Below are 27,431 nucleotides of genomic sequence, written 5' to 3'. Positions count from 1 at the left end.
CCGGTCAAATCTTGTTCTATTGGGAAAAATCAGGGAGGGGAGTGGAGTACCCGGTCCTATCTGAATATGGCAGGAAGTGGAATTGAAGTATGAGCCGGTTGTTTTGGACATATCAGGGAATGGAGGTCAAGTTTGGGGATGTCGAAAATTCTCAGCCTGAAAAATATAAAATAATATTAATGCCCAATATTTTAAAATATTAGGGGTTGGGTTTAAAAGTTGTAAATGATTTTTTATATAAAATTATATAATTGTATTCTGAATATACAGGAACGTTATAATAAAAGGAAATTTATTGAAATGTTCAGGATCAGATACATCCAATTCCTACCTTACAACTGGGAAAATCAATATTACCTCAATCTTACCTGTATTCTGTTTAGAGCCTGGCAATGCTGCCTGCCAATGCTACCGTCGAAGCTTCTGGGTAATTGTCTTGTATTTCTGGAGCGTCTCCCATGGGTAAGTCAAGCATGGCAGGCGCTGGCTCTGGCTCACTCTCCGGGTCGGTTGAGGATTCGTACTGGTAATGGTCATTGAAGTGGAGAGTACGGACTTCTTCAGGATCCAGGTCTGCGTCTCTATTGTATCTGAAAATCGCATAATAAATTTTATCCCTAGCCGTTGTTTTAAACTTAAAATGATTTTTTATCACATTTTTATCTATTTGAATTTCATAATTGTAAATATTGTGTAAAAAAGGCACCTTATTATTTTACGTACCTCCTGTGTATGTACACTAATCCTCCTATGATCACTCCTCCTGCTAAAACACCACCCACGATTTGGGAAGTTGTAAAATTCTTGAGAAAGGACAACATTCTTTTACTTTAGTGGTTCAAGTAATAGAATGAATCTTTTAATGTAATTCAATTGCTTAGAAACGGTTTAGCATTGTTGCTCGTTGTCATTAAATTCTTTTACACTGTATTTACCTAAAGAGAAATAATTATTTGTACTTTAATGCCAGAAACTTTGAAGTCTACAGTACGGTAAATTTTTTATTAAGAATCTTTAACAGAAATTATCATTGATGAAATTTTTCTTTTTACACGTGAATAATATCAGATTGGAAAATAATGTCCGGATCAAGTTCTGACATGCTACGTTAAAAAATTGATCTTGAACAACAAAATCAAAGGAACATTTTAACGAGATAGATGATTTTAAATTCAACTAATAGTAAAACCTTATGTTATCATCTTGTAAAATAATAAATTAACGAAGTACAAATAAATGTATGTTAGTATAATAGGCTGAGCTTATGCAAAGTATATCACTCTAAGGCTGACATGGTAAGGAATTTGTAACCTCTAAAGGTGTGTTTGATGAGGCCAAAGTAACTGGACCAGAATGTGGCTGTAGAAAAAAATGCATGGAATCTATTACTGAAAACGACCAAATGAGTATTATTGCAATGCTCTATGATGGAAAGCCTAAAAATGAGCAGGATACATTTTTAATGGCATGTATTGAAAAACATGATGTTGCTAGACATAGGCCATTAACTCCACAGTCAAAGAAACATAACTTTTCATTCAAGTATTTTCTATTATTGAATGGTGAGCGTATTGAAGTTTGTCGAAAGGCTTTTATTAGCCTTCATTCCATTTCTCACAAAGTAGTTTGAGGTTAACAAAATTTCTAATTAGTGGTACAACCCCCATTTACATGAGAGGGAAACATGTAAATCGTGGAAATGTTTTGTCACCTGATGTATTGGGAAAAATAGATGAACATATCAACAGTTTCCCAAAATATAGTACTCATTACACTAAAATGCCTATTAATTATTTGGATGCGACTCTCACTGTGAGGAAAATTCACGATATGTTTCTTGAAAAGCACGAAGACTTGAAAAATATAGTTAAGTATGAGTACTTCTTGAAATATTTCAGAGAAAACTTTGGATACAGATTTTGTAGGCCCCAAGAGGATGTTTGTTCCACATGTGAGGAATTACAGACAAAAATAAAACCAAAAACTCTCAACGACAACGCTAAGCGCACAGGAGAAGCGGAGTTTGTAGTACATAAAAGACGAGCCAAAAAGTTTTTTTTTAAGCTGCAAGAAATAAAAGAACTTAGTAACGCTAAACCTGAAGTTATGGGTATTGTTTTTGACTTGCAGAACTTACCACTGCCACATTTTCCCGTTCAAGAATTGTTCTACTAGAAAACTCTGGTATTACGCTTTTAATATTTTTGATTTAAAAAATGACACTGCAGTTTATACAACTACCCTGAAGGTATTGCCAATAAGTACCTGATGAAGTAGCCTCATTTATACTAAACTTCGTGGAAAACTTCATCCCTAATACAGTAACAGAACTGCACGTCTTCAGTGACGCTTGCGGTGGACAAAACCGAAACCACACATTATGTAGAGTTCTCACTGCTTTGACCATGAATAATCGATTTAAAATCATACATCACTATTTCCCAATAAGAGGCCATAGCTTCATGCCTTGTGACCGCACATTTGCAGTCATTAAGAGAGCTGTAAGGCGACACGATCGAATTTACTCCCCGGACCAATACAAGGACATCATAGAAAGTGCAAAGAAAGAAGTTCCAACGTATAAAGTTATTGAAGTTAAAAACGAAGACATACTTGACTGTAAGAACTGGTGGCCCGAGTTTTTTTACTAAGTTACCTAAAAGCCTTGAAAGTAAGACACCATTTTCTATCAGCAAATGCAGGCACTTAACTGTCGACAGTGAGAGAAAAGGCTGTTTAAAAACTTCTGAGTTTATCGATGCTGTGGTTCATATGACTTTCAAGTTAAATAAGCCTAACATTGTTGATGTACCCCTACCAACAAACAGAGTCTACAACGGAAAGGTAAGACTACTTACCTGTTTTTAAGATAATATATCTGTGATGTCCATTGGCTATACACACTAAATTAACTTAGTGAACCATATAGCCTAAAGTTCATGTTAAAGGTTTGATCTATTAAAATACAAATACTTTCTCCAATGAAGTCTTTTTTTAGGTTCCAATCAAAGAACAAAAGCTCCAGGATTTGGGAAAACTAATCAAGATTAACCACATGATTTCTTAACGTTTTATGAAGAACGCAGATTTTGGCATACTGGAGCGGTTGATGATGACGCCAACGAACATGAATAAATGTTATAATAATACAGAACTATGTAAATTGAATTTATAAACTAATTTCTAGTAAAGCACAACATTTGTAGTAATTTTCAAGTGTTTTTTCCCATCCACTCAAAACAATACTTGTTGAATAGAAAAAGGAACATGTTCCATAAGATAGAAGTCGACGTAAGTCATATATTAACAATAATATACCAATATTATATGATATAGATGAAAATAAAACAAGACCTATAAACAATCTATAGTCACTTTTTTAACCAGGACACTTCTTTGGGCTTAAAAAGGTTTTTTTTGTCTCCTCTAAAATTTCTTTCTTTGGAATATGTTCCTTTTTCCACTCAGCGATTCAATTTTGAATGTGATATTTTGATACGACTATGGTCCCGGAATAATATTTAAAAACGTTGATAGAACATTTGGAGGTGTCCTGTACGTATAAAAATATTTTTTTTTATTTTTGTATAATCTTTAATTGAGATCATAGAGATTCAGGCTATATTCAACCCTTATTTCCAGATCGATTAAATTGGAAAACGAAAAATCGTCATATAAGTATAAAGAATATTTCCACTACCTATTGATTTTCCAAAGCTTAGTCCTGTACTACACGACTCTGGCATGTCGCCCATATGTAAAGGTAATGTAGGAAGTGACGATGTTAAACCCTCGCCATATTGGCAAGGTGATCCCCTGACAGCGGTGCCTTTGTAACCCAAAGCCCGGTCGCGCCCTATCAGCGGCGTTATCACATTACGCTCGTCACCACATCATGTGACACGTCCTGCGTTCCGAGTCCACAAACAAAGTCTATAAAACCTTTCACCCTCCTCAGAGCGGCAGTATTCGTTTCATACCTTACTCACCAGCAGCGTCCATTCTGTACCCTTTAGTAGGGATCAATTCAATCACAGTGGCTCAAGTCAGGCAGGCATTTTCCTTTATTAATCTGTAACAACCATGTAGCAGTCCAGGACTTTTAGAAAAGCAGTAAATAATACTTCTCCTATGTAAAAACATTATAAATATATGTTTTTGTCAATTTTATTGGCGATTAACACAAGAAACGTGTTAATTTCGTAATATTAACCAAGTTACTTGTATATTAGTGATAAGGAGACCTGTTTTAAAATCTCAAGGATGGTTAAGGAAGAGATTTATATTTTACCATTGAAGCTGTTGGTGAATTTAATTTGAACTCCATTAACAGAGGATGATATTGCAAATATTGGGACATAGTTAATTAAATAACTTCGAGTGTGCACTCCAGTCTGATTATGGAATGAAAAATCAAGTTATCACATTACCTGATGGTCTTTAGTACAAAGTCCAGTATCAGTCTGCCTTGAACTGCAATATTGGTCTTCAATATCGCTCAACATTGAACTATGAGATTGTTGTGTATAATACTACAGTATAATGGTTCATGTTTTAAACTGTATTCATCTTTACTTACTACTACCCTGACAGGTTAAAAAGTCGTTATGAAGGAAATTACTGAGCAATATTATTAATTATGAATAAAAATAGATCTAAGCTATTTTATATTACGAAGAATATAGTTTTATTTTTTGAAAATCACACAAAATAAACAAAACTGCACATTAATATATGGAGCACTTATTGCTTTTTAAAGGAGAGTAAAAATGTAAAAATAGGATGAACTCAATAAAAATAATTCCTTCAAGTTGAATATCATACCTACAATTAGTTCAAATCTATACCCGAGTGTTAATAAAGTCTTACTGAATCCTTATTAAAATCTATTTTTATTTTATCCATTTCTTTACATTATAATGACCGAACCGAAGGGAACACCACTTTTAGGTCGAAAGTACTTTGATGAAAAATAAAGTAAATTTGATAAATATTTCTGAAATTTTGTTTAATGACATTTACAGGATGCTACAGTGATTTCATCGTCGACATCATCATTCATCGGTCTATCCGCCAGCCACGAGATTATATTATGAATACAATATCTCCACCGACAACCCAATGTATTGGTCACAAGATGGAATTGGTATAACCTCTTTATCAAAAAATTAACCATATCATTCTATTATTGAGACAAGATTTCGAAGAAGCCTTGAGTTGAACCGAACAGGCTGTTGGTAGTTCTTAAGATATTGTATCCACCTGTTTCAGCGATAATCTAAAAATCTGTTAATTGAAGTATGGAAATACACTACGCAGTATCCCATCCTTAACGAAATTTATATGAAACCTATATTTATTTGAAACTAATATCATGTATAGTATTTACATTGCAGGTGCATCTTTCTTATTGGATTATAATTATTCATTAATTTAAAAGTCGTACAGCCAAAAAATTAAATTTTATATTTATAAAAGCAATATCCGACCCACGCTTCAGTTATACATACAAATAACTAAACATACAGAGAAAATGTCTCCAAATATTTGCTTTATGCCATAGATTAAACTAAATGTCTACTGAAAGTTTATCCTCTTATACCATTTGTTTTATAAAAATGCGGTTTGTTCCATTTTTTAAGCACTTACAAATATTACTTATATAAACTTAGATACGATTTTAGTAAACCACCGAAAACTTTAAAGAATTAAACTTTTTGAAACCTTATGAAATACTAATTATTTACTATTTTATGCCAATTTTTGCAAAACCGCTCAGTTAACTAGTTTTTGAAGTTTTATGTACTTAAAAAGTATCTCAGGAAAGCAATTTTATACACCTCAAGTTTTAAAAATGTATATTTCCAAAGAAATGTAAATTATTGAAAAATTCAATAATTAACGCAATGGTATTTTTACAAAAGCCCCTCCTTAACTTCCAGTGGTATATCATGTCTTCTTATGGCATCTAACCTCCCAGTTTAGGTATAACACTATGCTAAATAACTGTTTGCAAGAAAAAAGCGTGAAACACAGTTTGCTACTGCAGTAATATTACACAACATTATACACGAAATAAGGTGAAGGGTTGCCAAAAAGCCACCTTTGAAAAGGTTTAATGACTATCAGCCAGGCTACTCAAGCTGGCCACAGGCTAATTAGACGTCTTTGAAGTGTAAAGACCAACACCAGTGTTACACACTACAGGCCGGCAACCACTAACAGTCCTCTGACAAACAGCACTCGTCCAGCATCCATCTGCTCTCAGCTTTCATGAGTAAAAACTTCATTAGGGAACACGATTACCCTTTCCTTTGCCACTGCCCGGCGAGTCTACCTCACTGTGCAGTAAACGTTATAGCTTTACTTCCATTAATACATAGTGGGTTGTATGTTATAATGTGGTAGGTATTAAATTAACGTTCGTTTTTAACAGAAGTATTAGTTCAATTTTCGTTTGGTGGTTTAGTAAAATTTCATTCCACACTTAACCATATACATGCTAATAGTGCAATCCTCCTTTTTTAAATATTTTAAGAGCTATATGTGTGTTTTTTCAAACAATACTGTTAAGGCACTGAATAGTTCCCATACTTAATATCAGTAACAAATTAAAATAGGAATAGAGTTGCTAACATTCTATTAAAATGAGTACCCTTAGCAGTAATGCTATTGGTAGAGCATGAATAGTAATCTCTTGAATTAAGTAAAAATTTAGTCTATTGGCAAAGGAATCTGGGTTAGGGATGCTGCGTTGCTTAGTATTTATTTTCTTTTCAAACCTTCCAACAGCGTAGTTCTTCATTAGGTTGGGTTTGTCATTGAAAAATTTCTAAACAAAATACTAGACCCTGCCTCACGAATTAGATGAAAAACGATTGTTGTGTTATGAGGATGACTGCAATATGCATATTTCTTTGTGAAATTGTTTCCAACACAACAAATAAAAACTCTGTACACTTATGTCTCGTGTCGTTTGGCAAAATCAATGTATCGTTTTTAAGACTCTCGATTCTGCATCCGTTTATTTACCGTCGCAAACTAAGTCACACGTTTAAGAGTGTTTTGTGACTTTAATGTATTATGTGTTTTAAACGTGATTTATTACGTTTCTCTCGATGTTAGTTTTTTCAACTAAATGATATTTTGCATAGGATAGGATGTATTACTGCTAATGGTTCGAAGAAGTATTTGCCATTAGCAGTGGGGATTACTTGAATTCAAAACACTGCAACCCATTGTGATCTTATGTAGAAAATGACCAAGATTACTACTCTCGTTAGTTTTTCAATCATACTTTTGAGAAGGCTCTATTTATGTTAAAAAAAGCCCTTATGAGGGATTTTAAACTTGTATGTTTTATTTTATTTATTTCTGTGTTATAAGGTTTCTCTGATGACGAATGCTATAAACCAAAATACAAAGGTTTACAAGAAAATTTAGCCTTTCAGGGTTTAAAATAATAACTTATCAAATTGCACCGATTATAAAGAAGATATTACTCTTTGGATGAGTTGCTGACTGACTTAATCCTTCCCATTTCATTTTTTAAAGAACGTTCTATCGCTAATTTTATTCCAGACCATGGACACTTTATTTACAATGTCGCTACGTTCTTCAGTATTAAAAAAAACCTTTCCTTTATCTAGAGACTTTCAATCTTAGCATTACTAAAGTTGTCACCTCAACCCTGCCTAAAGGAATACCAAACTAATTATCTTTAAGTCAAGCTATTAATATAAATGAAAGAAAAACTGCTTGATCACAAGGGTGCACATATAAATCTGTGCAGAAGCTAATTAAAATATAAGGTAAGAAAAAAATTACTTTGTAATTTCTTCAATCATATGATAAATTTACAATTAGCATAAACTTCTATATTTTATTACGCAACATTAGTCATGGATAGAACTCAAGGAATTTAGATACGTGACTAATACATGCCATTTTAGTCTAACGGAATTCACTACACTTATACTGGAAGTAGGTGTCTAACCAAGGTACTTAAAGATTATCTTACAGGAACTGTTCATAATAATTGTTCTGTCGTCCTATAAAATATTATAATTTACTTTATACTAGCATTTACCCGCGGCTTCACACACGGTTTTTTAAATCAGAGTCCGTATCTTACTTTGTCAAAGCACTTGTGATGTAATATAATGGTACTCTACGATAATTTTCAAACTTAAGTATGCTTACAATCAAGTCCGTATTATTTCAGTGTTCATGGCTAGACGATCAGAGGTTGAGGATCTAACTCTTGTATATCAAATTTAGCGTGTATAGGAGCATTTCTTGTTGAAATTAATTATATTTTAGATACGACAACTGAGTTTGCCACAGGTATTTTGATCTACTTCCGCTTCAGCGCCGTAGATCAGTTTGCATCATTGTCCCGACAAAGGAAATATATATTGACCAATTAGGACTGAGAAGTCTACTTCGGTCAAAAAGTGTTTAGTTCCGGGCGTTTCAATTCATTCCTAGTCTAATGTATTTACAGTGCTATAGTTGAGTTTGCCTTATGAACTTGATCAACAAAATACTTATCTATAAATGGGTGTGTGAATGTATGACACTCGTAGATCTGAGAAACCTACAGTGTAGCGGGTACGGTTATCGCAAGATAACCATATCAAGTAACGTCGAGCGTGGCTGCTGCTAGAATAGGTAACCTACGGTCTTTGCAAGCAGCCCGTCTTCCCGATCTTATTGGTGGTTCGGGTCACCTTTAAGCCGTTGGTCCCCAGGTTAAGTGTTAGAAAGAGCTTCTTAGTCTTAACTTCGCCTGCTAAAATAAGATATCTTTACTTAATTTACTTACTTTAATTCCGGTCTAGGATATTTCCAGTGTCATATTATAATTTCCCACGTTGTCCTGATAAATAGAATTTATGTAAAACCGTAGAACTAAGAAGCCCTACTTCGGCCAAAACCAAAAAGCGACTACTTCAGGCCGTTTAAATTAACGGTATAATTTATTTATGGTGTGAAATTTGAGTTCAATAAATAGATAACAGTACTTACCTGCTAAATCTTTTCTCTTCTAATAACATCCCCCCTTCTAATAACCCTTACCTAGTTTATTTCTATTTACGTAGTTGGCAGTAATAAAAAAATTAAATATTTATACTTTTACGACTTTTTATGTTGTAAAAACTACACAGCATAAAAATTAGTTATTACATTCAACATTTCAAGGGAAGAATGAATGAACCCATAGTTATAAAGTACCTCAATATCAGTTGAAATTTAATTTAAGGTAATGAAACACAGTTAATGTTTACTAGAACGAAAGAAAACATAAACTTTTCCTGTAACGTGATAATAAAACCTTTAAAAATCTGCCAACATTACACCTCAAACAAAACAGTTCAGACAGAAGGACAGTTTGTGCCACGTCATTTCCCGCTCTTGATCGCTTTATTATTCTAACTTAAACGGTTTTCTCATTAGGGTTGTTATTATTCAGTTTTTATTCGCTGCTTAATCCAGGGAGTATTGTTGAGTGTTACTGAGCGCATTTAGGATAAAATAAAGAAATAGTCGTATCAACTATTATTCAGTGTGATTTTCTCAGTATATCTAACTCTAGGCCGGTATCGTAAAATAAATAGGGAAAATGATATTTGTTGACGCCTCTTTTAAAATATTATCTAGAAACTTTTTAGATCAATTAACCTTTTTTGTAAAATATTATTACCTCAAGTTATAATTATCCATTGTGGACCAGATTTGGAAATAATACGAGAATACAAAAATAATATTTCATACAAAAGGATTCTTTGAGTTAGCCTTTATTTCACAATTGTACGAAGCAGCATATATTAATTCTCGTTTGACTAGATTCAGATCTCTCTCCTGCGGATTAGTCAATTACAAAGCTCCTTCCTGTAGGTTTCAGCAACTAAGATGTATATGAATATCTAGAAGCCAAAACCTATCGCCATTGCATCTACACACAACCGGTATGTAGTTCTCCAACAACAAGCCTCCTCTTAAGAAATTTGACTAATACGATTCAAAAATTGTTATAAATTAACAAAACTATCTTCCTTGCTATTTTATTGTGAATTGAAAATAATGACTGTACTTTTCTCATAAAACCTGTGATTTTATTATTCCAAAACTTATTAATTCTGGTTTTACCAACGCAGACCTCACACGTCTATTGTGGTAATCTCAAATACTTACTTCTTACCTGAAGATATAATGAATTCTTCTTACCTGAAAATGAATTCATAGAATTTGAAATGTACATCGTGCGAAATAAAAAAATATACCAAAAGTTTTCAAAGGTTTATTATTGTATATAACTTCATCAAAACACTTTTTGAGGCTACATCTTTAATACTTACTTTTGTTATTTTCCTGAAAAAATTGTGATTAGAGATTTAACTAATATAACTCTTAATTTTGTTTTGATCACCGCAAAAAATTGACTTTGTAACACCATTGACTGTATTTTTCAACATCTATTTTTCAGCTTTTTCTAACCTAGAACTTACAAATTCCCTTCTTGTTTAATCGACATACATGTTTTACTTATTGTATTACATATTTCCTTTAAAGTTTCAGACTCTTTTATGATTTTGCAAATTCAAACCTATTTCCCAAAACCCTGAACTTGTCTTGCTTAAAAACGAATATATCCTAGTCAATTTAATATCCGGACTAATCTATTCTTTCACCATGTATGAATGAAAGTGAACCATAGACCTGTTTACACGGTCCAGCCATCTGTGGATTAATATTTATCTTTTGGTAGTTTCACAGGAAACTATTTTATAACTTGATGATTGATATGATGAACATATTTTGAATGTTTTTCAAGAATGTAACCGAGTACGTGTACGGTTGTAGGTGTGTGTTTTACGAGATGTGTTTTAAAGTTTACAAGCAAACACACTGTATTATTTTTATACAAATTAGGCAACAAACCTTCTGCATTATACAGGACGTTGTAATTCATAAATTCATTCACTGGAATACATAACTAGAACAATTCAGTTACAAGAATTGAGTTTTGATGATTTTTATTTACGCGCAATTATGCATGAAAATTGACAATACGTTATATTGGGTTTGAAAAATTCTTTGAATTCTCTATTCCAACACATCCTGGAAGTGAATATTATTTTATCGAGAAAACGTTTGGCTGTTTAATTCTAATTTACATTATCGTTTCAAAACTGATAGATAGGTAAATACTGACATATTTATTATTTTCCTTTAGTAATCACCAACTAGGTGGACACAGACAGTCCATATTTTAAACCAATGTATACTAGGCATTACAATTCTTGACATTATATCATGTCTTATTAATTTGTTAACAATGTAATATTTTGTCCGTTAAATAAATATTAAATATCGCTAAATCAGATGTAGATAGTTACCAGACACTATGTTTCCGTGATTATGAAAACACATTCAATTTAAACTATTTGAAATTATCAGTTACCCGTGGTATCGTAAACAAATTCATAATATTTTCATGTGTATGAGAACTTATGGTTTGAATGAATTACATTTCCGATCCAATATTGTGTTTGTCTTGACGGCACAATCGAGAAATTATGTCAAAACATGTTGGTTTATGCCTATTTTACTTTATCATAGTTATTTTGCCTTGTCTTTCCGACTAAGAAAATAAACCTACGAACACACATATACAGGTCTGAGAAGCCTACTTCTGTCAAAAGACAACAAAGATGGGTTTTATAACAGCCTTCAAATGTATAGTAAAAGTAAGGTCTTTTATATGTGCATTACAGTACTAACCAAGCCTTGCATACTTAATAATATTGTTAAATGTACATATTTAGTAATATCTGAATGGATGTTTTTTTTATTATGTGCTCAACAGAGCGGTTGCAGAAAATGTATAAACAAAAATGTTGTTACGAACCATATTTCTCTATTCTTTCAATACTATAAATGTAAACAAATTGAAAATAGTAGTTAAATTGAATGTGAAGGTTGTGCTGTCATAAAACAATGTTTGCACATAACATTTTATTACATTTAACAGGCTCTTTCAATTAGTAATAATTGTTTGCTGTAACGCAACTTTAGGGACAAAGGGTGGGACTTTTTGCAAATTTAGAGACCAATGGGAAATAGCCCGGATGGATTTCGAAATAAAAATCGTCCTCTATGTGTTAACCAGAGACTCTGAGAATATCCAAGTAAAATTTTATTACAATCGGTCCAGTAGTTTTTACGTGATTGAGTAACATACACAAACAGACACTATTAGATATTTATATAATAATATAGATAACCAATACCAAAATTCAGTATTAGATATTTATATAATAATATAGATAACCAATACCAAACTTCAGTATTTTTGCACCAAAAACTGTTTTTATAAACAAATTTCCAGTTATTAGTACATACAAATTGTATAGTAAAGTATTTTGTATGCTCGTACTAATGGAAAGATATTTTCCATTTGGTTTCAATTTCAGCTTTTTGAGTTCCTCCATTCCTCCATTTATTAAATGGTACGAATGGCAAATATTTAAACAAAACCAGAGAATACATCTAAACACTAACTGTCAAATTTTAAACACAAAAAAACCGTTTATATTTCTAATTACATCAGTTTTACTAGAAACATTCTAAAGCAACAAACTAATTTTTAAATATTATTAAAACAAATCTAATAAATTTATGAAAGTGGCAAAATACTTCAATATATTATAATTTTGAAACAGTAGTGAGCGAAATACGTAGTTGTTTATTTCCTAGAACGTGCCAACATCTTGTAAACTAACAACTAATAATGTTGTTTCATTATTTGAGCCGGTCAGTGATTTAATTATGAAGACTTTTAATACATAATTAATATATACTTAATCATTAAATACAAATTAAATTATAGGACGGCTTCTGTATCAAACTTATAATTGTTTACATTCCAAAAGAATGCGTGTCAATGGAAATTCAAGTAAAAGCTGCACACATTCACGAAATATCCGTCATATCCAGAAGTGAATGGAACTTTTTGACAAACTGAACACCCGCCCTGCATCAAGCTGTATGACAACAGACATGTGAGTCGGACAAAGACACTCTTTTGATGCCACGGATGCTTTGTCTTTGACAACTTTGAAAGGTCCACGTAAGCAACATCACCTATAGCGGCGTTCTTATTCCTGTACCGCGTATTGTTCCGTACAAATGACAAGCAAAACCTTCAGTAGATGTCTTCACATCTTTTACTTTGAAGAACCCTGATTTTTGTAAGTGGGAGTCATCAGTAGTAGTCAATTGATTTTACTTTACTTTCAACTTACGAATTTATTAATTGTTTTTTAATTAAAAAGAAAGTTTGGTCTAATATTTGTTTAAACGTGTTTGGTTATCTAGAACCTTTTTTCTCTTTTAACTTTAATTTATGTCTTAATTAATTAAACCTCTGTACATTAATTAAATAGTACGCGATAAGCAAAACGCTACTATTATTTCAAAATAGTCTTATAGATAGTGCTAAACATAAATATTCTGAACATTTTGAATACATTTGTTTAGTTAATTTATATGTAGTACTTTTTGTGAGTCAATGTTTATTGAAATTAAATTCTGCTATTGCCATTTATACAAATTTAATTTATTTAAATAAAATTCGTTTGACAGGTATTTGGTATTCCGATCATATGTTAGTTGCTTATTTAAACACATATGTGACATATAAGGCCAAATACAAAATAGATGAATCGTAAAAAGTAAGGCTCTGTGGTGTAATGGTAGCACATTCACCCAGCAAGTGAGAGATCCGGGTTCGAGTCCCGGCGGAGCAAGTACTTTTGTGATTTAATGTTTACTAAAATCAAATTCGGCTATTTCCATTTATACAAACTTAATTTATGTAAATAAAAGTCGTTTGACAGGTATTTGGTATTCTGATCATAAGTTTAGTTTGGATATTTAAACGCATATGTGACAGATACTGGCAAATACAAAATAGTTTATACAAATGTATATAAATTTATACAAATTTAACAGATTTATATACATACATGTATATATTTATTTATATATATATATATATATATATATATATATATATATATATATATATACAGGGTGTATATTATGTCTGGAAACACCCAAATATATCCTTTAATAATTTAAATATAAATTTGAAACCTCTTACAATCGTGATAGAGATTGGGCATCTACTTTTTGGAACAATGTTTTGTTATGTCACACCAACGGGTTTTGTTATAGCATAGTGTTCTGTATGTGTGTGTGTGTGTGTGTGTGTGTGTGTGTGTGTGTGTGTGTGTGTGTGTGTGTGTGATACTTAATATTTGCTAAAAGGGTACAGGTAAAAACATATTATTACTAAAATCTTTAGTTTTTCTTATTTGAATATTTCTTACTCAGTGCTCAACAGTGGTTGCAGAAAACGTAAAATAAGAAGTATTGTTACTATCAAGCTTACTCCATGCTTAAACAAACAGTTACTATAATTTTTAACTAATACGAAATAGTGGTTAAATTAGTTATACATATCGTTGTGCTGTCATAAGCAATGTTTACATAGTACAGTTGATTACACATGAAGACCACAGGGGAAAAACTTGGTAAGTCCATTTTTTCGTTTTTTTTTTTATTTTGTTGCCATGCAATAGAAGCAACTAAGTACTTTATTGGGGAAAAATCATATTGGGGAATAAGTTGATATGTCCACAGCAACAAGCATTTGAAAATGTAGTGTACAGGGGAAAAACTTGGTAAGTCCATGTGATACAGGGGAAGAACTTGGCTAGTCCAGAGAAATTATTCTTTGTAGTGATGGCCAGCCTGATTTACTCCATCTGTGAAATGAAAAACAGTGTTGTCTTCTGGTTTATAGGTCATGTTTTAAGCTCTGATTTACACATGTGCTGTTTATAGGTTATTTTGTAGGCCTTATTTCACACGCACTCTCAATTATAGTGGTGTACTATTCGATTGTGATTTAAGTGTATTAAACATAATGACCAGTGATTGTGAGGATTCGGATAATCCTGTTATGGATATGAAAAGTAGTAAGAAAAGGAAGAGTTTTGGGAGAGTGAAAGATGTACAGAAGAAGATGAAGTTACAAAGTCATGAAACAGGTGAACCTTGTTCTTGTACTAAAAACATGTTTTGACTCCCTACCAGAAAATTGCAAAAAAGACATTATTGTCAACATGAACAATATGAAAAGTAATGATGAAGTAAATATGTACTTGGCTGGCCTAATTTCATTAGTCCCAATTCAAAGACGGAGGCCGAGGAAAAATGAAAATGAAGCAAGCTTCCGTGACTGCTCAGTTTGTTATCGTGTAAGAATTAAGCAAGAAGGCGTTGTGGAGGAAATTCAAGTTTGTAAAACAGGCCTTTATTTCCTTACACGGTATTACCAGGGGAAAGGTAGAGATTCTGGTTTCAAAAATTTTAAAAAAAAAATTGGGGTGTCGCCTAGAGATTTAAAGAGGGACTCACCAAAACAGACCTAAGAAATTGAAAGATGAAACTATTGCGGTAGTTAAGGAGCACATTAGTTCATTCAAAAGTAGGAACAGCCATTATAGTTAAAAAAATCAGACAGGGTTTATTTAGATGAGAGCCTAAACATTCAAAAACTGTTTGACCTGTTACAAACAAAAGTATCCAGAGCATGCAGTATCTTATGAAAGCTATAGAACGATATTTAATAATGACTTTAATTTAAGCTTTGGATACCCCCAGAACTGACACATGCTCAACTTGTGACAAATACACAGCAGAGACTCGGGCTTTAGATTTGAAACTGGGGGTCAAAATGAAACAGATCAAGGTGTGAGAGAGAAGCTTTTGAAAGAAAAGCGTGCCCTAGATGTTAGCCACGAGGTGCATTTAAGAAAGCAAGAGACTTTTTATGTCCGGAAGAAAAAAGCTAAGGGTACCGCAATGTAATATGAGACAAAAGAAGCTATTAGTATGGACTTCGCCCGAAACTTTCCTTGCCCGGATATTGAAACAAATGATGTTTATTATAAGAGACAACTTTCTGTGTACATGTTCAATATACATGTTCTGTCAAATAGGGCCAGCTATTTTTACGTTTATCCAGAAACAGTGGGTAACAAAGGAGCAGATGAAGTTTGTTCATTCCTTTCTCATTTTGTCCTAAATTTTCTCCACCCATCAGTTAGAGAATTGGAAATATTTTGCGACTCATGTGGTGGGCAAAATAAAAACAATGTTGTAATCAAGCTTTGTCACTATCTAGTTCATACTGTGAAGAGATTGACTTCTATTAAGTTTACTTACCCAATACGGGGACATTCTTATCTAGAATGCGATAAGAATACTGCTCTAATAAACAAAAGAGCGAGGTGTAAAATTCCAGCAGACTGGTGCCATGAACTGGAATGTGCAAGAGTAAAACCATATATCCATTTGAAGTGATAAATGTTGAGAAAATACCAGACATAATCAAAGGTTGGACGAATCATTTGGATATAATCTATGAAAAATCTCTTTCCTTTGCAACTAGGCCGATGAGAGAACTATTGATTGATGAAACTCACACAGTTCTGATCAAAATTCGTAATAATTTCAATGGGGGCTTGGGAAGAAGTTCCATTTGAAACCCCTCGTTCAAAAGAAAAGGAAAGCGAAACTCCAGTTTCCTTTAACAAAAAAAACAAGCTGAAATCTTTGATCTAGAGGAGAAAAGGAAACGAATGGCTCGACTCATGAACAACCTTACTAATGGAGAGTTTCCTCTTCCAGAAATATCGTATGAAGGTAAAGAGATATTAATAATATTTTAAGATAGTTACGTGACAATGATTATGACGTATTATCCAGCAAATATCTTGTTGTTCTGCATTTGTATGATTTTTGAATCCATACTCGATCTAGACTAACCATTAGGATAACAACAATTTTATAGATACACACAAGCGTTTATCCTCAGATAACCGTGTTATTTATGAATGTGTTTTTTAGGGCTTTTACCAATATCTGAAGAGAAGTTCAACGACATAAAAGCACTGAAGCAGTTTTGTGGGCCGGAAGCTAAAGCCTACTTTGACAGCCTACCTCATAAAAACTTGAAGATAAGATTAATTGTAGCCTACAGTTTAATATTCTAATACATACATTTCAATGATATTAGTTTAATCCTCATTTAAATTAAAAATAATTAAAAAAACACAACGGCTTTACTTATTTACATACCTATACTAAAGTGAAAATCTAAATTAAAGGGGAAAAACTTGATAAGTCCAGGACGTGATTTGGAAAAAAAGTTAAATAATTAGGATATATCAATAAAAAATTATAGTTATAGGTGAAAATAAGAACATACAACTACATAAAAGCTGTTAAATAAATAGTTCAAAAATTAAATATATCAATATTTTTAATGTTTTATGACTTTTAAAGTTAAAAATGCTCTCCTGAAAAATTACCGAAATGTGACTTACCAAGTTCTTCCCCTGTGGTCTTCACATGCTCTTGCTCTTTCAATTAATATATCCGAACTTTAGAGACCAAATTGGGATTTTTCACTACTTCAAATACCAGTGGGGTATAGTCCGGAGGGATTTTTCTAAATAAGAATAGAGGTCTATTCTATATTCATTCTGGGACCGTAACAATATCTATGTAAAAATTCAACACGGTCGGTTTAATAGTTTACGCGAAGAAGCAAAACCAAAAAAAAATCAAATTCACTGTCGCATTCATAATATTACATTAGGATTATAGTAATGAAACACCAGTTTCAGTCCACTGTACCAAATTTAAATCAAACGTGCTTTGAATGTTGTGTAAAATGTATAAACAGGCAGTAAATAAGCAACATAGGCCTTTATGGTATGATTTGTTTAATGTTTTGACCTATAAAATAATCTGGCGAAAATTTGTAATGTATGGACATCCTTATAAAAACACGTAGTACATAGCGCACGATCCTGTGAGTGGCACAAAGCACATAACGGGGTTTTCAGACAAAAAAGTGTTATTAATCAAAGAGGATAATCTTTTTTTATGTTTTCTCTCTTGACAAAGAGGGCCTAATGGGATTGTTGTCCCAGGCGGTAATTAGAGTGAACAAAGCAGAGCTCATGACGTCAGCTGTGGTACGTCACTCTTTGCCCGAGCGGAGCTTCAAAGTAAACTAAATTATCTGGTGGTAGTTCACTCCGCATCATGAGATATATAAACATGTGTCAATTTCTGCTTTGTGAATTATGGTTCAAAATAAGAAGATTTCTTATTTTGTTACAATTCCTTTAATCTGCCATTTATTATTCTATGGTTGTATTTGTTAATCGTTTTTTATTCTTATTCTACACTAGAAACATAGCAATGTGTTCAAGAATAAAGAGGTTGGGGGGGGGTGGGGGGGGGGGGGGGTGGGGGGGGGGGGGGGTGGGGGGGGGGGGGGGTGGGGGGGGGGGGGGGTGGGGGGGGGGGGGGGTGGGGGGGGGAAGCAAAGGAAATACCAATCAGACTTGGTAAAAACTTATCTGATTTCTTTTATCCATATAGAGAGAAATAAAAATTAATGTAAGAGGGTTCGGTGCTTGACACAGTTAATTAAAGAGTTAACCGTACGTACCACCGACTATACGTCAAAAGTATAGTCCAAGTTTTTATCTATGACAAAGTTTTTATGACATGAGTGCTACAAGAGCTTGTGGTTGCACATCCTTAAGCATGGAGTCTTGATTCAAATACAGCACAGATTCGAACCCTGCACTTCTTATCAATACTGTACTGACTTCCTCCCTTTTGTTCACTCAAGACAAGAATCTAAGAAAGCACTCATTGCACTTAGTCCTCATTAGGAAATTAGCGCTTGCTTCCTGGGTGAAAATACTCAGGATTAGTAAGTTTTGAGGTAACGGCCACTCCCTATCAAGATTCATGTCACCGTGGAAGAAGGGGAGCCCGGCTCTGTACAAGCCTCTCCTGTCAAAGCGGGCAGGGGTTGCACACCCTTATTTCCAGGCTTGCAACTGCATTTTACACTTAAGAAGTCCCACCACCTCACCCTCTGCAGTGGTTTACACCTATCGATCTAGCATTGCACCCCATTATCTCAACATTCACAACAGCCATAAGGTTGTCCAGATTTAAATAAAACATCGGCTTTGCTGTACCCAGTGTAAGTTTAACTAGAAGGTATAAACCAACCAGAAGGAAATTGTTGTTCTCCTTTTGAAAAGGAAGATCAATGACAAACTTTTAACTATTACTAGTACAGTTACTATGGTGTGGATACAAGACAAACAAATAGTCAGTTAATATTTCTAACAATGAGTGGAAGATGTTCATCTGGGCTCAATCAGATACTCAATTGCAACTACGATTAAGTATTTATTTATCCGCTATAAAAACCGTTATAGTGGAGGAAATAAAATTTTCACGGACATTTGCCATCGTTTAGTTGTGCAAGAAACCAGTAACACTACGTTTTGAGATCTATAACCTAATTCTACCTCGGGTAGATAAATAACCTAACATTCAAACTAAATACTAAATGGTACAACATGACTGCACTGAATGGCCACGGCCTGATTATTAGAGTAAATGGCAATCTTCACGGCAGAAACAAGATGGCGTACAAACAGCACCGGGAGAGCCTTTTTTATTTTTGATTTATTCTAGATGAACTTATCAAATCCATACTGGGACTCCGCATTGGTTCATTTGAAATCTCTAACCTGTTTAATACTTTATATTTCCTTGTTAGTATAGTGTTTGGCATTTGCAACTAAATAGGCTTAATTTCGATTGGTCCGCTAATTTAATGCATTAAATGATAATGAAAAAAATGCGTTCCCGATTTATTTTTCGTATATATCACCCCATTTCATACAATGATTTTCGGACCAGCAATGATGTGCAGTTTTTCACTTTTGTCTTAACACCTTTCTCTTGTTTTCTTTGTATTCTTGTATACCAAGGCTTGATGGTCTAGCGTATGTATCCGCTACTAAAATGACATTTTATACTGCATACACACTGTTTGGAACTCTGTATCCCATTTTTTGCTTTGATTTACGAGACTTTTTACAAATTTACGAGAAGAAATTTGTGAGTTTCATAATTTAGTACCCCTACCCCTAATGAACGCACATACATAATTGAAAACCTCCTGTTTCCTTCACAACCACTTATCAGTTAAAAACAAGAAGTTAAAGTTTTACAATCCCGAATCTTAAAAATCATTTCAAGTGATTAAATACGAAATTTGAATCAATGCCTTGCTTTGATTTTGATTTTTTCTTGATCATATTCGTTACAGATGATTTTCCTTATAAAATACACCCTTTCTCAAATAAAGCATCCTTCTCAATTTTGTGAAAGAAAGTTAATGGTACAGTCAATTTATGATAAGGCAGGGAACATATACGCTGCTGGCAGTGCTGTATCGTGCACGATGCCAGCAATGTCGATTGTATGAGAGCCGAGACGCCACATCCAAGATAAACACAAGGGGCTTTCATGTCTAATACATCGCCTTTGAGCAGCGAAGGGTGGCTAACGCATCTCAAGCTCAGTGACAAGTCTGACTGCATATTGTCGACACCAGACGTCAGGCAGATACGAGCACCAAAGATAAAGATACCGTGACGTTGTCAGACTCGGCAAGTCATCCGCAGACGTGTGCGTATTTCGTATCTATCTCAACATTTACTTTTTATCTTTGATTTTATGATTTTTACGTGTGAAATTAAGTCAGGGTTTCAGATACAGTGAAAATTACTATGGATGTTTAAAAAAACTTCAAATTCTTAAAAACTATATTGCTAGTTTTAAAGCTAATTAATATAGACTAAAAGTATTGTTATCATTTTATTGCCTTAATGATGGGGCAGATGTTCGAAATAAATTATGTTTATACTTAAAGAGGGAAAATAAATACACGCCTTTTCTTATTTAAGGCGTTAATGTAAATGCAAATGCTGTAATGCATGTCCATAAAACATCTTAGATTGTACCTATTTTTAGTTTTTAAGTAGATTTTATAAAACTTTACCTATTGCAATCACTCTCATAACGGAATTTTCAAAAGATGTTTTTGCATTTTCTACGTTCATGACTCCCAGAATGAAAAACCACGATAGTTCAAAATGTACAAACAGGGTGAAAATATCTCTCGAAACAATTTGAACCTTAGAAATTATGAATTAATACACCAACTTAAATTAAAATATAAACAGCCATATGAACTTATCATTTACTAAATTATTATTTTCACCTTGAATCCTTAAGTTCTTATCTAGTAAATTTACCAAAATTCAAAATTTGATTATAATACTTATCTTGAAAAATGTGTAATAAAACGAAATATATTAAAGTTAATAAACTTGTACTTATCTTTTAAACTAACTCATAATGTTATATATAATTAATTGGTCTACTCACAACATAACTCAAAATTATAATTTCTTATAAAATTTTCAAGCAATTTCAAGCAACACTTTCCTTACTCCTTTTATGCAACTCTTAGGATTTCAAGATGGTGTTTCCGCTCAATTTTGTTATAATAGAATATATTTACAGACATAATTATTGACTCATTGCAAGTACATAAAGTTCATGTTTTACACACAAACTTACATTCTCATGACTTTTATTATGCTCATATCACCATTTTGTATTGTAAGGTTTCATGATGGTGAATTTTCAAAATATTTTAAAGTGTTCCAGGTATATTGGCATGCCAAACTTGAGAGTTATGGTTGCATCAGTTTTGTACAAACTAAAATATAAGATAATGCATCTTCCGTTTGATATTTCGAAATAACAGCCACATGTGAAATACACATTTCTTCCAACTAAGCCTGAAGGGATATTTCTTTTTTCCCGCTGTTAGCGATGGAAAACCTAAACATTTTCAAATGGCAATTCCAAATTGTATCGGAAGACTAAACAAGAAAAACCACAATAAAATCTCAACGAAGTTTTTATAAAACGCTATTTTTCCAACGAAAACATACATCCTATAAAATTGCATAATAATACGTTTTATAGGACATATAGAAATATTTCTCCTTTATGTCAACTCATAAAAATTATTGACCATTCTTTTAAATACTTTCGTTATTTTTCCTATTTTTACGAAATAACAGAAGTTGATGAGATACTGTGGAGTACTGTCCACCCCTTTCTTGTGGCCTCTCCTAGTGAAAGAGTATTGAGTACTGGACAAGACATAGCTTACAAAATAAATTATATTGTGCAAACAAAACCAGACCGATGACTAAGTTTCATATTTTATTATTTAGATTAATATATTCCTTCCAACACGGTGATTGATAAGTCAGTTTTATGAGTGGTTGCTATATATAGATATCGTAATTATCGTGCATCATTTGTTATTAATTGTATTTCTCCTTCATTAAATTTATGACGACTGTTAAACATTTTGTAGGTCAATATAATCATGATAATCTCAACATTTTAAAAGCTCCATCATCTGAATCAACATTTTTAAATTGACAGACACAAAAGTAGTTTTCATAATATGCATGGCTTGTAAACATCATAATTTTTAAATAATTCTTTATGAATGTAATTAACCATTAAACTTTTATTTACTGAGAAAACATTTATTTAATTTATATAAAAAAACTGTCAAACAAACTAATTTAATTGGTACCCATCATAGCGTATTAAATAAATCCATGTCAAATTCGGTTTAAATAGTTAAACATTATTGTTATTAAGCTTATTAACCTGTATTGCTCTTATTTTAACAGACAGCACACCATTTTCATGGCAATAATCTGAAAACTACATATAACCCTCATGAGAGCAAAATTTGGTAATAAAATCACAGCTGAGGTATAATTATTCAAAGGTCATCTTGTTTAACCTTTGTAAATATAGAAAAATGTTTTAGTATTGAAGTCACTGAAAATTAGTTTCTAAAAATCATTTATTTTCAAAATTCGAGATAACAATCGTGCGTAGAGGTGAAAGAGTCGTGCATTTTGATACTGGAAGAGTCTGGCAAACAAAATAAATTATGAGAGGTACTTCATTTTGTTATTTTCACACCAAGTTTAGATCGAATAATTTAAAATCATGGCAACTATCGTGTTCGCAATTTTGCGATAAACGATAACTTAATCCAGATTTGCCATGATTTTAAATTGTTAACAAAAATAACAAAGATCACTAATATTTGTTATATGAATTACGTAATTAAAAACTTTTAAAGTTTTAGAGTTGGGTATGTAATATATGATTCCAATAACAGTGTACTGATATTGATATAGTTATATATTCAGTTACTACATAAAATATTGTAATCTGATATAATTACAAAATATATTTAAAAAAGTAAAAAAATAGGAAGATGTGCAATATTACGAATAAAAATAATGCAAATGGTTAATAAGCTTATTTTAATTTCATAATCAGAAAAATACTATTTGAAAAGGTTATACAATAATTATAACCAAAAGTCGATGGTATTTATTTTAAGTAATAATACCAACTAAGTATTCCCGTTGTTAACATAACCTGTTATTTAGTAAAGAAATAAAAATAGAACAACCGTATTTTTATTTCGTAAAGCTTCCTTACCCCATACGGTGTTAAATAAACGATACTGCTGTGCCTTAATAAGACTCAAGTCTTTTTATGTAGATCCCTTATAATGTACCAAGGGACTTAAATGGAGTTAGATAAAATACAGTGCATCACAGGTTTTGTAAACCTTCACTGTCATCTATATATATATATATAATATATATATATATATATATATATATATATATATATATATAAATGCGAATGTTTGTTTGTATGTTCCGTTATAACTCTGGAACCAATGCACGAAACATCGTGAAATATTGTACAGTGATTCTACACGTTCTTGGAAGTAACATAGGCATACATACTAGAGTAAATTTGGTCCAATTTAAATAGTTTATTTAATTAAATTTTTAATTATAAATCGTTGTTGATGTTAGAGTGTTTTTATATTGGATCCGACAGACTGCGCGCTACGACACATAATGCAAAGCGAACTGATACTTAACAGCTGTTAATACTTTCAGCTGAAGTTCATCAAAGAGGCAGAAACATTTGTTTACATTTAAAATTTAGAACATTTTTTATTGTAAAGTGCTTGATCAGTAGTGTAATGCAGGTTGCATAGAAGACGTCATTGCCTAATTTCAAATTCAGATTGCACCTTTGATCAATAATCTCTATATATATAAAAATGAATGTTTGTATGTTTGTCCTTTATGGAATCGTGAACTATTGGACCGATCATGATGAAAATTTGTACGTATATGTATTTTTACACGGAGAAGGTTTATAAGCTAATGCCCATCCCTTTCCCCCGATTCAGGATTCCGCCGCCCCACTGGTTACAGAAATACCCATAAAGAAATGCATTGCAGCAAACATATGTTAACGTCTTTTCAAATTTTTAATCAGCTGTTCTTTGTAAACATATATTACACTTATAGTTTTAAAGCATAGAGTAAGCTTAAGAGAAACGACAAATTTTGTTTAAAACTGTTTTTTGCAATCACTGTTAAACATAGACTTTACTATCCAGATAATACAATTCAAATTTGAACGTAAAAATTCACCTTTAACTGCAATATGTATTTAATATAAACCATGCTCATGCTTGATCAAAGAGTAATGCAGATATCATAATTACTATCTTACGTTGGCTACAAATATAAAGAATGTTATAAAATCAACCTTAGTTGTTTTTTTTGACAGAAGTATGGTTCTCAAAACTCCGTGTGTACATATTCTCTCGATCGAGACAACAAAGCAAGCTCAATCGTGGCATCGGAGATATAACTAATTTAATCTAAAATTTATTATAGTAAAAAAAAAAAATTACTAAGTAATATAAGGACTTCGGTTCTTTAAGATTTGCGTGCGAAGCCGCGTGTGGTAACAGCTAGATAGAGGCAGGAATATGGTACATACCTTCATAATACGCCCAAGAGGCTCACGATGGAACGACTATCAATTATCTCAGCAATGTTTAGAATGTGATAGAAAAAGAATAAGTGAATATAGTGTACTGTTTTTCAACGGGAAATTGCGTGCGAAGCCGCGGGCAACTTTTGCAAAAAATTATTGAAATGCGCAGCAAAGCGCGCCGGGCCCGGCTAGTCTATATATATAAAAATGAATGTTTGTATGTTTGTCCTTTATGGAATCGTGAACTATTGGACCGATCATGATGAAAATTTGTACGTATATGTATTTTTCCACGGAGAAGGTTTATAAGCTTATGCCCATCCCTTTCCCGATTCAGGATTCCGCCCCACTGGTTACAGAAATACCCATAAGAAATGCATTGCAGCAAACATATGTTAAACGTCTTTTCAAATTTTTAATCAGCTGTTCTTTGTAAACATATATTACACTTATAGTTTTAAAGCATAGAGTAAGCTTAAGAGAAACGACAAATTTTGTTTAAACTGTTTTTTTGCAATCACTGTTAAACATAGACTTTACTATCCAGATAATACAATTCAAATTTGACGTAAAAAATTCACCTTTAACTGCAATATTTATTTAATATAAACCATGCTCATGCTTGATCAGAAGAGTAATGCAGATATCATAATTACTATCTTACGTTGGCTACAAATATAAAGAATGTTATAAAATCAACCTTAGTTGTTTTTTTTTTTGACAGAAGTATGGTTCTCAAAACTCCGTGTGTACATATTCTCTCGATCGAGACAACAAAGCAAGCTCAATCGTGGCATCGGAGATATAACTAATTTAATCTAAAATTTATTATAGTAAAAAAAATTTACTAAGTAATATAAGGACTTCGGTTCTTAAGATTTGCGTGCGAAGCCGTGGGTAACAGCTAGATAGAGGCAGGAATATGGTACATACCTTCATAATACGCCCAAGAGGCTCACGATGGAACGACTATCAATTATCTCAGCAATGTTTAGAATGTGATAGAAAAAGAATAAGTGAATATAGTGTACTGTTTTCAACGGGAAATTGCGTGCGAAGCCGCGGGCAACTTTTGCAAAAATTATTGAAATTGCGCAGCAAAGCGCGCCGGGCCCGCTAAGTAATATATAAAAATGAATGTTTGTGTGTTTGTCCTTTATAGACTCAGAAACTATTGGGACCGGTCACTATGAAAATTTGCATTTATTTGTATTTTTCTATGTACAAGGTTTATATGCAATGCCCATTGATGTAACTCACCACCAGGCTGTACTGCAAGATATATATAAGTTATCAAAGCGCATGAACATTATAAACTGCAATTACAACACAGTTACGTATATTAAATAGCCAAACACTATTTGAAGGCAAAGAAATATACGGGCAAAGCTTAAGAGACGCGTGCGAAGCCGCGGGAAAACAGCTAGTATTAAACTAATTTCACTTAAATGAACAACTAAACAGAGGCCAATACCGTTTTTTGTGTGTTATATCTTTCCTTGATCTCATTCCCATCTACGATACTGGTATGTTTAGTACGTGGTATGTACGTACTAACAATAAGGATATGTTTCGTGCGGTAATAGTGGGTATTATACAGTTGTGAGTTAAAAGTATGGATACACTCTGTTTAGTTTTTTATGGATAAAGATAAAGGAGGGATGGAACTCGGGACACCTTTCTAGGAAATAGAAGTGAACTTTTTAGTCACTTTTACTATTTTTCCCAATTCCCCCAATCCCATTTTGGGGGGCAACTCCAAATGTTTAAAATGTAAAGACCAGGGTTTTAAAGTAATGGGTTCAGATAAAATGGTCCAGTTTCCACTTTTCTTCTTTTTTATCAAGACCTTACAAATGAGGTGTCATTTAATGGGTCTTAACACGTAAAACATTTGAGCTCACTCCTCTCCACCAAAATCCCATTTTGGGGAAATGGGTAAATTAGTAATGTGATATTGGTAGATGGTATAATAGAAGCAATGCCATATATTAAAGGTTTTCATTAGTCTTTAAAAGTGATAAGAAAGGATTTAATTGTATGCTACCCTAAAAAATCTATAATCGTTTAAAGTGTAGCGTTTATATAACATCACCTGCAGATAAGTTCTAACACTAAATAAATAGAATACCCAGACTTGTAATAGAATCTATCTGTCAAAGCAGAAGCCAAATATGTGCTGTTTGTAACATTACTATCATTAAAACCCTATTTGTAATCGAAATACACTACTTCGTGTAATGCAATATCAACATAAGCTATTCACAATTGCGTAATAGCTGATTAGTTACGCAATACAGTAATCCTGCAACTCTGTAAGCTATATAATTTTAATGCGTGCCTTTTGATTACAGACCTAAGTGCTTTAGTAATTGGATGGCTTTAGTAAGCACGGCTTCACGTGTCCTTATTAGCAGTATTAATAGTCCTTATTATATCATAGATTCATGGATCAATTAAATTTCGAC

At 32.7% G+C, this 27,431-nt stretch overlaps 1 protein-coding gene and 1 non-coding gene across 2 annotated transcripts in view; one reads left to right on the top strand and one right to left on the bottom strand.

The window, feature by feature from the left end:
- Nucleotides 1–379: 379 nt before the first annotated feature.
- The window catches only part of LOC124354616, a 93,922-nt gene continuing 66,870 nt past the window's right edge, over nt 380–27,431 (bottom strand). Inside the window, exons 5-6 of the mRNA XM_046805219.1 lie at nt 8,683–8,794; nt 380–590 (exon numbers count right to left, since the gene is read on the bottom strand). Of these exons, the coding sequence (XP_046661175.1) occupies nt 380–590; nt 8,683–8,794 (323 nt within the window). The remainder of the gene's footprint in view (nt 591–8,682; nt 8,795–27,431) is intronic.
- On the top strand, nt 13,744–13,814 carry Trnaa-agc. Its single transcript has one exon. It is a non-coding gene; the product is annotated as a tRNA-Ala (tRNA).

The sequence above is a fragment of the Homalodisca vitripennis genome, chromosome 1 (assembly GCF_021130785.1).
Source record: "Homalodisca vitripennis isolate AUS2020 chromosome 1, UT_GWSS_2.1, whole genome shotgun sequence".
NCBI lineage: Eukaryota > Metazoa > Arthropoda > Insecta > Hemiptera > Cicadellidae > Homalodisca > Homalodisca vitripennis.
The sequence above is the reverse complement of the archived record's forward strand: the minus strand, read 5'-3'. Positions and strand labels throughout refer to the sequence as shown.